This window comes from Macrotis lagotis, chromosome 1, assembly GCF_037893015.1.
Source record: "Macrotis lagotis isolate mMagLag1 chromosome 1, bilby.v1.9.chrom.fasta, whole genome shotgun sequence".
Lineage (NCBI taxonomy): Eukaryota > Metazoa > Chordata > Mammalia > Peramelemorphia > Peramelidae > Macrotis > Macrotis lagotis.
This window is the reverse complement of record NC_133658.1, coordinates 156,656,367-156,671,769: the sequence shown is the minus strand read 5'-3', so window position 1 is coordinate 156,671,769 and position 15,403 is coordinate 156,656,367. Positions and strand designations below refer to the sequence as shown.

At 39.7% G+C, this 15,403-nt stretch overlaps 1 protein-coding gene across 1 annotated transcript in view; it reads right to left on the bottom strand.

Annotated features, from left to right (window-relative positions):
- SNRNP200 (small nuclear ribonucleoprotein U5 subunit 200) overlaps positions 1 to 15,403 on the bottom strand; it is a 41,549-nt gene that overhangs the window by 8,056 nt on the left and 18,090 nt on the right. The window contains exons 16-37 of the mRNA XM_074209229.1: positions 14,976 to 15,099; positions 12,216 to 12,365; positions 11,785 to 11,895; positions 11,077 to 11,208; positions 10,721 to 10,909; positions 10,226 to 10,423; positions 9,653 to 9,805; positions 9,451 to 9,531; positions 9,107 to 9,190; positions 8,238 to 8,344; positions 7,823 to 7,941; positions 7,427 to 7,581; positions 6,615 to 6,804; positions 6,205 to 6,378; positions 4,880 to 5,040; positions 3,924 to 4,151; positions 2,962 to 3,153; positions 2,689 to 2,867; positions 2,251 to 2,402; positions 1,658 to 1,766; positions 802 to 910; positions 169 to 358 (exon numbers count right to left, since the gene is read on the bottom strand). Of these exons, the coding sequence (XP_074065330.1) occupies positions 169 to 358; positions 802 to 910; positions 1,658 to 1,766; positions 2,251 to 2,402; positions 2,689 to 2,867; positions 2,962 to 3,153; positions 3,924 to 4,151; positions 4,880 to 5,040; positions 6,205 to 6,378; positions 6,615 to 6,804; positions 7,427 to 7,581; positions 7,823 to 7,941; positions 8,238 to 8,344; positions 9,107 to 9,190; positions 9,451 to 9,531; positions 9,653 to 9,805; positions 10,226 to 10,423; positions 10,721 to 10,909; positions 11,077 to 11,208; positions 11,785 to 11,895; positions 12,216 to 12,365; positions 14,976 to 15,099 (3,287 nt within the window). The remainder of the gene's footprint in view (positions 1 to 168; positions 359 to 801; positions 911 to 1,657; positions 1,767 to 2,250; positions 2,403 to 2,688; positions 2,868 to 2,961; positions 3,154 to 3,923; positions 4,152 to 4,879; positions 5,041 to 6,204; positions 6,379 to 6,614; positions 6,805 to 7,426; positions 7,582 to 7,822; positions 7,942 to 8,237; positions 8,345 to 9,106; positions 9,191 to 9,450; positions 9,532 to 9,652; positions 9,806 to 10,225; positions 10,424 to 10,720; positions 10,910 to 11,076; positions 11,209 to 11,784; positions 11,896 to 12,215; positions 12,366 to 14,975; positions 15,100 to 15,403) is intronic.

Here is a 15,403-nt window from a genome sequence, read left to right as displayed (position 1 = left end):
GATAATCCTCCCCCACTTTTTCAGAAATTGGGGGGGAGGGGAAGGGAAGAATATGGTATGGAATATTGCATATGATGTCAGACTTTCTCTATTTACTGATAAGGCTGGATGCTCAGAGCTAAGGCTAGAAATGTCATGGTGAAGAGGATTTCAAAACAGTAAGCTCACCCTGTAGATTGTAGTAGTTGGGGTTCTGGGTCATACGACGGTACAGGAAGGTCCAGGTGAGGTAATCTACTGCATCCTGCTTGTTCTCAATAGTCTTGGTGACAATCTCAGCATTGAAATGGTCATGCATGCAGTGGTCCAGATGAGACTCTACTGGCAGTGGCTCATATAGAAATTTCTTAAAGAAGTCCTATGAGGAAAGACAACAGTAGAATGAAAAATAAGAACCCTTATTAGGAATGACCAGTAAGGGATGGACTCTTCTTGTGAGACAGTAATGAGAGACCGGAAGAAGCTCAAGTTACAAGTAGCAATCACTGACTCAATCATTTCATCCTTAGGGAAGGAGAAAGCAGTATTACTCAAAGACAATGAGAAATAGATGACAAGAGACAGAAGCAGCTAGAGGTAAAGACGTAAATAACTGAGGGAGCACAAAATAGCAGCAGAAAACATACAAGAGGCATAAATTCAATATCTTGCCTTGATTTCATGGGAACTGAACTCAAAGGAGTTTGGGAAATAGACAACAGCAGAGATATTTAGTATATGATGAAGTCATCATTCAGAAGAGAAATAACAATGTGACCGGGCAATTTGAGGTCTAACTCCACAGTACTTCTTGAGACTTACTTTTTTGGAGCCCTGACACATGATGACACATCGTCCTTCATCATCCTGCAGAGGTCGATTGGCATGACCCACCATTTGTAGTACATCATAGATGGGATAGTCCACATAACTAAAAGGATAGAAGACAAAAAGGGAAATAAGACAGGATATAAATACCGAGATACATCCTGATCACTCTCCCTTGAATGACAAGGGTAAAAAGCTTCCAGAGTGGAGTTAGAGCCACAGGTAACACTGCTATTATTTGAGTTTTATGTGTACAGTTTCTTTTATCCACATGTAATTTCTTAGCAATTTTCAACTTAAAGATAAAATACTTGAGAGTAAATCTCATACTGAGAGTAAATCTCACATTTTCATGATGTGCCCTCCCCCGTGAGTTCAACCAAAGCTGCAAAAATTACCCCAAACCAAAAACTATAAAACTCCATATTGAGTCCTGATCCTTTGAATATCTATTTTTAAGGATTCATTAGTCACCATCCTAGCATTCTGTCCCTTGACCCTTTATCGTTCCCAACAATCTCAAAACCATAGAATAATTCTCATTATCTTCTCTATTTCTGTACTCAGACTGCTGCAGATTTTTGAAACAAATTACAAAATACTATTTGACCCATTTAATATGCAAATGTAAAGGTTCTTAGTGTGGGTTCAGCAATCTCATTAACTCCCTATCTCACTGCTCTTAGTAAGGACAGAAAAAATTATCACTCAAACTTGACTAAAATGATTATATGGGCTGCATTTTCATTTTACATTTCTTCCAAGATCTTTATTTCTCCAAAGTTGCTAATTTTATATTCTCTTTACTTTGCAAGAAGATAAAGTCTATGCAGAAAAGTGCTATACTCACGCATGGATCTTGCCATTATAGTACTGTGTGTCCATGATGATCACAAGATGAGCAGCCACATTCATGCCCCAGCACAGGCTTCGAGAGGCCACAACTACCTGGATGGCACCTGAGCAGTGGAGGGAAGTAGAGAGGTGAATCCAAGGATTCCCCTTGAGGTAAGACCTGTGGCTTCCATGCTAGGTTGTAATATCTAGGATCTAGAGATGCCAAGAGTAGACTGGTCACATATTACTCTTTGACAAGTTGACCACTGCTTCAGGGTAATGTAGGCAGCACCATAGAAATTTAATTCAAAGGCTCCCTAGCCCTGGTTAGATGGGAAGGAGGAGGGAAAGGGGAAAAAAAGGAAATTTCATTAACTTAATGAGAGACCTGCAACAGATTCCAAAGACAAGAAAAAGGAAGCATTACCAGGCTACTTCCTAAAAGGTTACAAGGCCTGTTGTAAAGAACAAATAAGCACTACAGATGGAAAAATAAATAAGAAAAGCAAATGTTAAACCAAAGCCAGCAACGAAGAAAGACAAGGTTAAAGGGAGACCAATGAAGTCCCAAGATGGTTCCTGTGGCATATTCTGCCTGTTCTGTACCTGAGCTGAAGAGCTGCTCCACCAAACGCCGCTCTGCAGGGCTGAGTCCCTCATGCAGATAACCCACACCATTCAGCAGAGTCTCCTTGAGGGTGCTGTCACTCAGTTTTTCCAGGTATGGGATTAGATCCTTCTCTGTGCAATGCAAAAACCTGCCCGTAGGAGCAATGGGGGAAAAAAGCAAAAAGATTTCTCAGGCATGAAGTCTTACCTTCTCTGCTTCTGGTGATCAATTAGTTTACTTGTTATCTTAACCAACACCATGAAAAGAATGCAAGGAGTGCCTACATTTCTTCAAGGGCCTACCTAGGGACACAAAATTTCCCAGGGAATTTGGGAGCAGGACATCATTGCATCAAGAAGGGAATATAGAACTGACCCCCAAGCAAAGGAGAAGCAGCTTCTACCTGCAAGAGTTTTACTACCTAAGAAGCATACCTCTGCCTCTGAATGTCTGCTGCACAGGTGGTGAGGATGTCAATGGCAGTCAGGCGAGTCTGCTTGCGTGATGGGACAAAAACAATGACAGGCTTCTTGGGTGAATGTTTTGTAATGGCATGGTATACTGGCTTGGCCATAGATAGCAGACGAGTCTGTGTGTGACTAATGTTGAAGCCCTAAGAACCAAAAGGAAAAGGGGAAAGATGGGTGTCATAAAGTCAGCTGCTCCCTGGATACATAAGGGCAAGTGGGAATGATAGTAGTTCTCACCTGAATATGAAGTTCCAAGGGGACAGGACGTACATTAGGGTGAAAATTAAAGGTGGAGGTGGCACTACAGCCTAACCAATGGGCAACATCTTTAGCATTAGACAGGGAGGAACTAAGTGCCACAATGCGGATTGGTCGTTCTATCTGGGAGGAGATGTAGCGCATACGAGAGCAGATCACTTCAAGTACAGGCTGTAAGAGAAACAAGGGATTGAATTCAGGATAAGGCTATCAACTTATCACTAGTCGATATTCTAGAAACTCAACTTTTTCATTTTCATTTTTCAACAGTTTCAAATCCATTCATAATGGGAAAAAAGTAAAGGACCCAAGAGTCAAAAAGACCTAGATTTGAGTCCTGTCTCCATCATTTACTAGCTGTACAACCTGGAGCAAATTATAACCCAAGTCCCAGTTTTCCATCTGTAACAGAAGTCTACCAATACCTAAATAATGCTACTCACAGGTTTGAATGAGGCTAAAAGTGCTTTATATATATTCACAAGGTTTATAAATATATGCTATAAATGTTAATCCTTTCTTCAAAGCTAAAGGTAGGTCTCATTTCTTCCACAATTTATCCTCCAAAGCAGTCATTCTTAACTAGGAAAATGTTCCTGGTCATTTTCCATGACCTCTACAAAAAGCATTTAGGTTCTCTCTTCTCCAATGAATTTATTATTATTATTATTATTATTATTATTATTATTATTATTATTATTATTATTATTATTAAGCATCTGAGGCCGGATTTGAACTCAGGTACTCCTGACTCCAGGGCTGGTACTCTATCCACTGTGCCACCTAGCCACCCCCAAAGAATTTTTAAAAAGGTAATTGGGAAGTTAACATTCTCCTAAAAGAGAGGAAACTGTCCCCATGCCCATGTGGGCCTCCCCAAACCCCAATGTTCTAGTAAAAAGTACCAGCCCCTCATTTTTTGCTAAAACACATGTACATACCCCATTCTCACCCCCAATGAGGTGGACCTCATCCACCACAAAGAGGTTGACATTCTGGACATTCTTGCGCTGCTTCCAACGGCGGGAAAGGATATCCCACTTTTCAGGAGTACTGATAATGATATTGCCTTTGCCCAAAAGCTTCAGGTCTGTACTGGTCTCTCCTGTCAATAGTACTACCTTCTTATTGAGTCGCTCCTGGAACTTCTCATACCAATCCATATATACCTGGTAGGGAAGAGCAAAAGAAATAAGACTCTTCAAATCATCACTTCAATCATTCTGAAAGTTCAAAAGACAAACAAGTTACAAGACTTTCTTAACTACAGATGCCTCTACAAATCCATCCTACAAACTTTCACAAATTTACAAATTCTTCATGAAGAATCCCTTCTCCCACAATACACAAATAAATAAAATGAGACATAAAAGAGGAACTATTAGCTGAAAGCTTCAGAAATAGAGGAATCTTTATGAGGACTAACAAGGGAAAAAAACACAAAGTAATAGAAAGATGGAATTTGGAGTCTAAGGACATAATTTCAAATCCAGTCTTTTTTGTTTTTGTTTTTGCAAGGCGAATGGGGTTAAGTGGCTTGCCCAAGGCCACACAACTAGGTAATTATTAAGTGCCTGAGGTTGGATTTGAACTCAGGTACTCCTGACTCCAGGGCCAATGCTTTATGCACTGCACCACCTAGTTGCCCCACAGCTGGGTAATTATTAAATGTCTGAGGTTGGTTCTGAACTCAGGTCCTCCTGACTCCAGAGCTGGCATCACCCAGTTGCCCCTCAAATCCAATCTTGATATTTATTAACCATACTACTGTGAGCCAGGAACATCTCAATAGTAATCCAAAATGAGGCTCACAGGCTGTTCTCCAGGGTCCATCTCTGAACCTATGAATAGTTTCTGGGAAGGACATGACTAGAGAAAAGTTGACAGTTCTTTTTACCTGTTCTGCTAGAGCCTCCATGGGAGTGATGTAGACACAGCGGCCTTCCGAGTTCTGTAAGAGCATCCTTAAAATGGCAAATTCAGCACAGATGGTCTTCCCGCTGCCCGTGGGGGCCCCCACAAATACGTTGTCATCACTATTGTACACGGTATTAAACACTACAAGCCAAAGAATGGCAGTGTCAAGGCCAAGAAAGGAGAAGGACCAGATTACTAGCATAAAAGTTGCACAAAAACATTTCCTTATGAAGTATGTTGTGGTTGTATCACCATTAGTATTATAGTACTATAGGAGTGGCTTCATTATTCATCAAGAAGTTAATAAGTTTCTACCAAATACACAAAACTAGAAGGAGCAAACTGCTAATATTGATGGGCTAGAAATCTCAGTGTCAGGTGTTGATAAAATTTCATTCATTCCACTTTTTCTTCATTTTGGGACCTCTCTAAACAGGTAGGGGATAGAGTGCATATAATGCTGGACTCAGCACTGAATTTAACTTATGCCTTAGACACTTCAGCTGTATTACACTGGGTAAGTCATGTGCCCTCTTTAAGGTGCCTCAGTTTCTGTAAAATGAGAATAATAAAAAGAACAGCAACTACTTCACAGGGTTGTTGTGAGGATCAAATGACAAAATATATGAAAAGTGCTTTGTAAACTTTAAAGAGTTATATAAATGCTACCTATTTTTTGTTGTTGTTGCTATTAATGAAAGAGTTAAGAAAACTCAGTTAACTAGAAATTCAATGGATAAGAATGAGAAATAGCTCAAGATCCAAGGAGAAAAGCATTTTAGTGAATGCCAAAGCCAATAAAACAAAACAAAAAACCAAAACATCAATCTATTTTCTATTCTGCTTTTCTGACACTGTCTTTACCCCCAAGAGGGGACAGTTGTTTAAATATCCCCTAGCTCTGGTTATTAGAAATATTTCTAAATCTCTGAGCCATTAATAATGGTTCTGGGATCACTCAGTCACTCTGTACATCAAACACTGTATTTGATGAATATTCCAAGTCTTTGGCATTTGTTATGAGAACCAAAGAAATAGTTAAAAAGCTAGATCCAATGTAATAAATCCAAGAAAGCAAATCAAGTTATTGAGATGGCAAAGTTTATGAAATTCTCAAGTTTTGATGTTGGATTCAAGTGTCACCATGGAGGAAAATTCACTGGGTCTTCCCAATAGCTAACTTTCCTGAATAACAAGTCTCAAGAGCAATGTCCTTCTATCCTTGACAAGGACAGGTTTATTTCTTAATTAATCTTAAAAACAGGATTCAAGTTGGGAGGCACTGTCTAGTGATACGATACTCACCTTGAGTCTGGATGGGATTGAAGAATGGGAATTTGTCCTGATAGAGACTCTCAAAAGCACTGTTTCTCAGGGCAGACACAGGCAATGGCTGTAAGTCTAAAAGTTCTGTGGGAGGTGGGTACTTCTCAGGCAAGATTAGGTGACGGAAGGAGACAGGCAACTGGGTCTCACAAGCTACCATGTAAGAAATCAAGAGACAGAATTCATATTAATCTCTAACACATATCCCTTCAAAGCCAGCAGTTAGCTAAGAAAACTCCAGTTCTGTAGTTTTGCATTATGACAATATATAAAATATCACATCCTTCCCAGAACTGAACTATCCAGTTCAAAAAAAGTCATAGTGTCAGATTAGAAGCCATAGGGGACACATTATTGAGGAAGGAGCTAGCTTTGAAGGCAATACTTACACAGCCAGCGGTCTGACACCACACGAATAAAGTACTGTGGAGGAAGTGGCTCAAACACAGGAACAAAGAATGTAATGAGATGCTCATCCTGTGCATACTTGGCCTTGAGCAGGAAATACTCATGATGTAGAATAACTTCACTGTCAACATCTTCTACGAGAATCCAGAATGCCTCAGATGAACCATGAACCTTCCAACAGAGGGGCACAGGGTCAATAGAGGGTAATAATACCTTGTGCTTACTTGCTGGCATCACACCCAGTCACCATTCCAGGAAACTATAAGCTCCCTTTAGATTGTGAACCACTTGAGAACCTTGACTTTCCTTTGTGTCCCCAATGCTTAACACAGTGCTTAGCACACAGTAAGTACTTAATGCCTGTTTATTTGATCTGAAACTTTGCCAAATTCCTTGCCCCTGACACCCCCCTCCCATCTTTTTTCCTGGTCTTTTGCACCAAGTACCATTATGAAAACAATAGTAACACTACTAATGGAAAAAGCATGGCAAACAACTACCTTGTGACTCTCTAGATCAAAACTGAGTTCCCTGGTTCAAAGTGTTTTCTTCTCTTTTAGAATGTAAGCTCTAACCACAAAATCAGGGATCAACTCACTTTTGTATCTATACAAGGCATTCCAAAATACAAATGCAGTCCTAATCTTTCAGAAGCTGCACCAGGACTTTTGGAACACAAAGTATTCCTTGAGTCTAGCCCAGTGGTCGGCACATAGTAGGCATTTAATGTTTTTATATTCATTCAGGTTCCTCATAATCACTCTGAGAATAATCATTCAAAATAAAACCTCACCTTTTCATCCCACTGGAAATCAGGGGTTATGGTCAGCTCTACTTTCAGGGTAGAACGAGTAATAGGCTGCAAATGCACTGACAGTTCCAATTTGGGGAACAGGTGGACATATTTGTGAATGGTCTTCCCCATTTTAGGCATACGAATAAGTTCACCTATGAAAAGAGGCCAAGAAGTGACTCAGTGACTGATACACTATAAGTAGGGATCCAAGTTCTACTGTAGATCATTGGTAGCTTATGTGTTGGTATGGGTTCCTTTGATCACAATGCAAATTTGCAGTTCAATCACTTAAAAGCTCAAAAAAAAAAAAGCCTTAGCAGTCAGATGATGGGTTTAGATATAAGAACTCCTACTTATTGGCAATGTGGCAAAACAGACCAAAATTCCACAAACCTATCTCATTGTGATTCAGGTCATAGAGTCGCTCAAAGGGGAAGTTTTTCTTTTCAATTTTCTTTACAACCTCCTCAGGGAGCTTCCGGAACTGGCGCAGGGGGCACATGGATTGCCACCTATCCAGGAAGGAAATGAAATCCACTGGTCATATTCCCAAAAGACAACGCAAGGTTATAAAAGACATATACAGAAACTAATAAAGGAAATCTAAGCTGTGCTCAAAACACTGGCTATTCAACAGTCAATCCTTATTCTTCAAGTTCCAGTGAGCCCAGAGAAACCAAAGATGGTACAAACTGTATTGCTTCATAGCCATTCCAATCAACAGACAGCAGATTCATAGATAAATCACAGATGGTACCCTCACACTCTTTATTGCAACCCATGATAATCCAGCCCAACAGCTCCTTACATGCGTTTGTCAATCATCTTGCACAGATTCAGAGTCTTGTCCGTCAGCTGTGCCCAGCCTCGATTTAAGACAATTTCAAAGATGGCACGCATTAACCGACCAGCCGACTAGGAAAGAAAATCAGGGTTAGTTCTTACTAGTGTCAGATCTATTTGGCTCTGATTCTCTGATCCAACCACCCTTATCTGCTCACAAAAAATATCTCACTTCTCTCCTCTTCCTGTGTAATAACAGAGTTCTTAGTCCTTTTTCTTTTTGGTGTTTCCTGAGGAAGGACAGCTCTCAGTGACAGTTGATCTGTAAAAATCTTAAGTAGCTTAATTCAAGGTTCATTGTTTGATATAGCAAAAGTGTCTCTTAAGAGCAGCCCAAGACTAGTGAGTGATTTTAATAAATGGGAACAATAAAACCATAGAGGATTTTTGGCATGCTTTGACCATTAATAAATTAATAAGCAAAAAGGAACTGCCCATGGGGCAGCCAGGTGGCACAGCACTGGTCCTGGAGTCAGAAGGACCTAAGTTCAAATCTGGTCTCAGACACTTAATTATTGCCTAGCTATGTGACCTTGGGCAAGTCATTTAACTCCACTGCCTTAAATAAATAAAATTTAAAAAATAAAATAAAAAGGAACGGCCCACAGCTTCAAGAGACACAGCTACATAGTCTACCTCCCCATTTTCCCCCACCACTTTCATGAGGCTCAGTATCAACAAAGCATCAGAAACTAGGCTATCGAATCAACAATGAACCACAACCAGGAAGTTCTGACAAGCCCTACTGCTAACCTAGCTCCAGGAACAGAAGATCAGGAAATTAGAAATTACTTAACTTTACCTATTATATCCAAGTCACAACTCTGAACTCACCTGTGTAACATATACCATGTCTGCCATCAGTGCAAAACCCTCCAGTTTTAGCTGTGAAATAAAGGCCTGAAGAAGTACATTGATCTGTAAAATTGAAAAGCAGAAGAAAGAAGTATAACTCATGAAGTCTGATGTATAATATTAAACGAATTACAATTTCATTCTGGGCATCTTTCCCAATATTAGAGAGTACAAAAGGGATAGGTAGAAGCATTAGATTAAGAGGTTCAGCAAGTTACCAAAACAGTTATCCTAAATCTCAACATTTCTTTTGGGAGCTCTGACAACCATGTGATCCTCAAACCTTGGGCAAGTGTCCTAGTTTTAAGTGGTAAGAGGCTTACCTTTGCACTAGGTTCTTCAATGCTCTCTTTCACAGGAATAGGAACCCTCTCTAGTAATTTCTGAAGTTCTAATTTCTCTTCCTGTTACAGGATGAAAATATTAATCAGAAAGAAGACGGATATTTACAGGAAGTAATCTTCTAAGCAACAATAATAGAGTATCAAATCCCAAACATTTTCAGAATGACTTCTAGAGACTTACCTCTCTCACTGTTATGTTTTTGAATTCTGAAGAGAGTGAAAATACTCTAAAGAGCTCAATTTCACTCAGAGTTGGTTTCAAGAGCTGGTTATAGGTCTGTACTGTATCATTGGTGATATAGTAGTGACTGGCAATACGGCCAAGCTCTGTCACCTGTAAGAAGGAAAGTTCAATTCAACGTTGGTGAATAGTTAAAATCCCATTTTGGGGCAGGTTAGTTTCAGAGAGGGTCACAGGCACAGAGAGTGAGTCACTGAATGAAAAGATGGTGAGTGCCTGAGCTAGTTCCATGAAGTGCACATAATTCTAGTGCCCACAATGAAAAGACAGACAAGTTCTCCATATCAACTCAACTGATATAAAAGTATATTCAAGAGTCATCACAATGAGATCAAGAGGTTTAGAACTGAATCAATTACATTACTGTAAAATTCTCCTGCATTTTATCATACTTTCTATATTTTTATGTAGGAATTGGGTAGAACCTAAGTTAAAAGGCCATGTTGAATAAAATTTTCCCATGGGTCTGGGACCTCTCCCCAAGTCATTAGGCCTAAGAACCACCCAACTCACTTGGAAGTTGCCAGTTTTCTTATCATATTTGACCAAATTGTTCTTGTCCAACATGAGAGCGGCAGTGTGCACCAAATCTAGTCGGCGCTGATCTAGCAGAGGATCCCCCTTAAGGTCGTCATGTGAAATGCCATAGAGGGTTGGAGAACGGAGCATTCGGATATATAAATAGGCATAACCCAACCAATTTACTGCATCCTGCAAAGAGAAGAGTACTGATCTTAGGAAGAGAAGAAATTGTCAATCAGTTGTTAAGATACTATAAGATCATTAACAAAAGTAATCCCTAAGATCTTGGGAATGAAGAGAATTAGTAGCCTCAAAATCTTCTAAGCAAGCATTTACAAAAAAGAAAGAGGTTTATTAAGGAGAAAGTATCATTAGATGCTTAGTAGGATCAAGATTAAAGGTGCTAGCTCATTCTTCTGAACACTTCACTTTAAGTTCAGGATAGATATGAGAAAGTAGAATCCAGCAGGCAGAATAAATTCCTACCTTTGCATTCTGGACATTCCCCAGGACAATCTCAGCATTGAGCATGTCAGGCAGCTTTGATACCATTTGGCTCTCAATAGGTAGCTGCTGATTGAGTAGGGACAAATAATACTGCAGCTCCCCATGAGATGTAATGAGGATGCCTTCCCCTTTTGTGTCATATTGTGGTCGTCCAGCACGACCCAGCATCTAGACCAATTAGAAAAAAAAATTGAGTTGAGGATGGCAAGAAAGTTTCTTTGTGTAGCTTAAGGGTTTCAAAACTCTCAACTTTTACTGTCCTGGTTTCTTCCTAGGACCCTTGCACAAAAGTACTGCTTCCTATCAGAAATCCCCCTAAGTCAAATGCCTAGTACCTGCAGAATGTCCAATGCTCCCAATTCTGTCCAGCGCCCCTTTTCTGGGCTATACACCTGTGTGCCTTTAATGATGACTGTATGCGCAGGGAGGTTTACACCCCAAGCCAGAGTAGCTGTAGAGACAAGAACCTACGGAAGGAAGACAAGGTTTTAAAGACAATCAAAGGCTGTTCTGTTAGTGAAAGGCAGCAACACCAGATAGTAGGCAGATCTAATTTCTCTAGATATACGGGACCTGGCTTTAGGAAAGGGATAATCACATTAAGTCAAAAGTTAGGGTCACATTGACATAGTGTTTTTTTTTAAGATTTTTTTTCTCAAGGCAATGGGGTTAAGTGGCTTGCCCAAGGCCACGTGGCTAAGTAATTATTAAGTGTCTGAGGTTGGATTTGAACCCAGGTACTCCTGACTCCAAGGCCGGTGCTCTATCCACTGTGCCACCTAGCTGCCCCTGACATAGTGTTTTAAGGTTTACAAAGCACTTTCTTCACAACATTCCTGAGGTAAAACAAGCAATTAGCATTTTACTGATAAGGAAACTGAGGCTCAAAGAAGTTAAACTTCTGGCTGCCTAGGATCACCCAGATAATAAGTAGAGTGGAACCTTGCATTATATAGGAAAGTGATTCTAACCCTTCTACCTTCTCTCCCATACCCAAACAAGGCAAGGTCTTATCAAAAAATGTCAGTTATACTTTCCCTCACCTGAATGTGTTTGTCAGCAAAAAGATCTTCCACAAGTGTTCGGTCAACTCTGGTCATACCAGCATGATGAATGGCAAAGCCATAAGGTAAGAGGTCCTTCAATTCCAAATTCTGTGATACAAAAAATACAATTAGTAGATGAACTCCATCCCTAGTGTGATTTGAAATCATAATCCTTTCACAGCAAACAAAATGCATTTGCAAGATCCAAACATACACTGCACAGAGATGAAAGCAAAGTTCTCTACTGTAGAGTTTTCATGATCCCATCTACATAGGAACTCCACATTTATAAAAAACAATGCTGCAAGAGCATCACTTCAACAATTTCTTAGGGCACAACATGGAGTTTCCACTGATAATGCTGTTGTCTAAAGCCACTCTGGTCCAGCAGCCTATAAGCCATGAATAGTCTGTCCTTCCCTTCTCACCTTGCACTGCTCAGCTTCTGTCCGAAGAACCTCAGTGGATGCAGAACCCTCTCGAAGAAAAAGACCCAGTGTATCCTTCTCTAGACACATATCTCGGATGGCCCTGGCTGTCTTTCCTGTCTCTTTTCGAGAATGGACAAATACTAGCACCTGCAAGGAAATTACATAAAGTCAATGTCAAAAGATGTAGCACCAAGGGTGGAACCAAGATAGCAGCAGGAGAACAGCCACTCCTAAGTGCTCTCTCTAAAATATTTCAAAACCTTAAAATTATGACTAAATTTTCAAGAGACAGAACCCACATAAAGATCCTGTAAGGCAATTCTCCAGCCCAAGGTAACCTGGAAAATAGTAGGAAGGCTTTATTCCATGGGAATGGAGGGGTGGCAGCCACTGGAGTAAAGGAACCACAGCCTTCTGGAAACAGCCCTATGGTGCCTGTGAGTTCTGGCTCCTAGCAATCGAAGAAGTTTCCTGATCTACACCCCAGGGAGCACCAAGCACAACTTGGAAGATTAGCAGGGAGACCTCTGCAAGAGCGAGCGTGAAGCCCAGACCAGCCTGGCACTCGTCAGTGCAGCCCAGATCCCGGAAAACGGAAGCAGGCCCATGGAGCTGCCCAACATGAGTTTCCTGGCAGCTGCACCGGGGCGGGGGGGAAGACTGCTGAGGTCTGTCCTCTCTCCCTGGGACAGGACTCTGGGGTTTTGAACACGTTTAGACCCTGGTTGCAGTCTGGGTCCCCCACAGAGCAGGGACCACCCCCCCAGAATCCCAGGGCAGAGAGGTACACTAGTGGTCAACAGACCAGGAGAGCAGTCAGAGCCTCACATACTGAGGTCCTTTCAGGGGTGTCACAATAACATTCAAAAGCTCAGGAAGCACTCCAAAACCAGGTACAGGCTGGGGAAATGAGTAAACAGGAAAAAAAAAAAAGGAACCTGACCATTGACAATTACTTTGATTCCCATGGAGGATCAAAATACTCAATCTGAAGATGAGAAAGTCCAAGCGTCTGCATCTAAAGACTCCAAGAAATATAGAAGTTGGGCTCAGGCTATGACAGAACTCAAAAAAAGATTTTGAAAGTTAAGTAAGGGAGATAGGAGAAAAGTTGGGTAAAGAAATGAGAGATGCAGGAAAAACATTAAAATGAAATCAGCAGCTTAGTCAAGGAGATTAAAAAAATTGTTAAAAAAAAATAACATGTTAAAAACCACTTTAGGTCAAATGGATAGAATGGTGCAAAAAAGTTATTGAAGAGAAAAATGCTTTAAAAAAGCAGAATTGGCCAGATGGAAAAGGAGATAAGAAAGTTCTCTGAGGAAAACAAATCCTTCAAATGTAGAATGGAGCTAAAGAAAGCTCATGACTTGGCAAGAAATCAAGACACAATAATTCAACAGTAAAAGAATGAGAAACAAGAAGAAAAAGTGAAATATCTTATTGAAAAAACAACTGATCTGGAAAAGAGATCTAAGAAAAATAATTTAAAAATTATTGGGCTACCTGAAAGTCAAGATCAGGAAAAAAGCCTTGACCTCATTTTTAAAGAATTTCTATGGGAAAACTGCTCCAATATCCTAGAAGCAGAGGGTAAAATAGAAACTGAGAGAATCCACTGATCTCCCCGGGAAAGAGATCCCCGCCCCCAAGAAAATTATAGCCAAGTTCCAAAACTCTCAAATCAAAGAGAAAATATTACAAGCAGTCAGAAGGACACAATTCAAATACCGTGGAGCTGCAGTTAGGATTACCTAGGACTTAGCAGCATCTACATTAAAGACTTGGAATATAATATTTTGGAAGGTAAAAGAGTTTGGAATGCAACCAAGAATCAACTACCCAGCAAAACTGAACATCCTCTTCCAAGGGAAAAGATAAACCTTCAATGAAATGGGAATTTCAAATGTTCCTGTTGAAACAACCAGAGCTCAACAGAAAGTATAGGATTCAGGTGAAGCAGAGAGAGGATGAGAAGGGTAAATTATGAGGGACTTAATGATAATGAACTGCATGAATTACTGCATGGAAAGATGATACTGATAATATTAATATAAACCTTCTCATTTAATAGAGCAGGTAGAAGGAGCTTTTATAGATGAGGCACAGGAGAAAGTTGAATTTGAAAATATATGGAAGTAACTTCTATGATGGACTTAAGATAATGTGATCCAGAGACAGAGCTGATGGTATCAGAACACAGACCTAAACGTGTTTTTTCCTCTTTCTTTTACTTTATTTTCAAGAGATTTTATATTTTTGTGGTGGAGGGGGTATTATGTTTACTCTTAAACAAGAGTATTTTAGTAATGTGTAAATAAATTTAAAAAATAAAGTCACATACCACAAATTAAAAAATAAATAAATAAAAAGAAAAAAAGAGATGCAGCACCTCCAGAAAATTTAATGAGAAGCACAATAAACACAGAGCATCCAATACTGTAAAAGTTCAAGAAGTCAAGGCTTTCAGAGAAGGGCTAGCTAAGAAAAAAAAAAAACAATTCTGGCTCTCTGAGAACAACCAGTATATGAGGTCTTAGCATTGTATTCATTATGTCTCAGCTGCCTTTTAATATCCTGATAGCTTTCCAGATGAATTTAATTGGAGTTGCCTCTAGAATATGGCAGGTTCAAAAATCTAGAATTTCTAAAAGATTAAATGTATTCCATTCCTCTACAACTAACAGATCTACAGAAAACCCAAAGGATTCAAGATGCTTACGACTTTGGAATCAAACTAAGGAACATGAAACTGACCTGATTTTTCCCAGCATGCTCCATAATCTTCTCATAGACGATCTCATTCATGATCTGGAAACGTTTGATTGCCTTCTTCTCTGTGATTCCCACATATGTCTGTTCAAGAGGCACTGGACGGAAGCTTAAAAAAAAATAGTATGGACAATTTTTGAGATAAAGGTCTCATATTTCAAATATAATTGGAGAATGACTTATAGTCTTATACATTCCACATAGTTCTCTAAATCATTCCCAATTGATAAATGGTCAAAGAATACAAATATGTAGTTTTTCAATATAGAAATAAAAACTATAGGTAATATGAAAAATGCTCTAAAATATTATAGATTAGAAAAATGCAAATTAAAACAGCTTTGAGATCTTTTCTCATATTTGTTAGATATGCTAAAAGATAGAAGGGAAAAATGACAAAAGTAGGAGGGGAT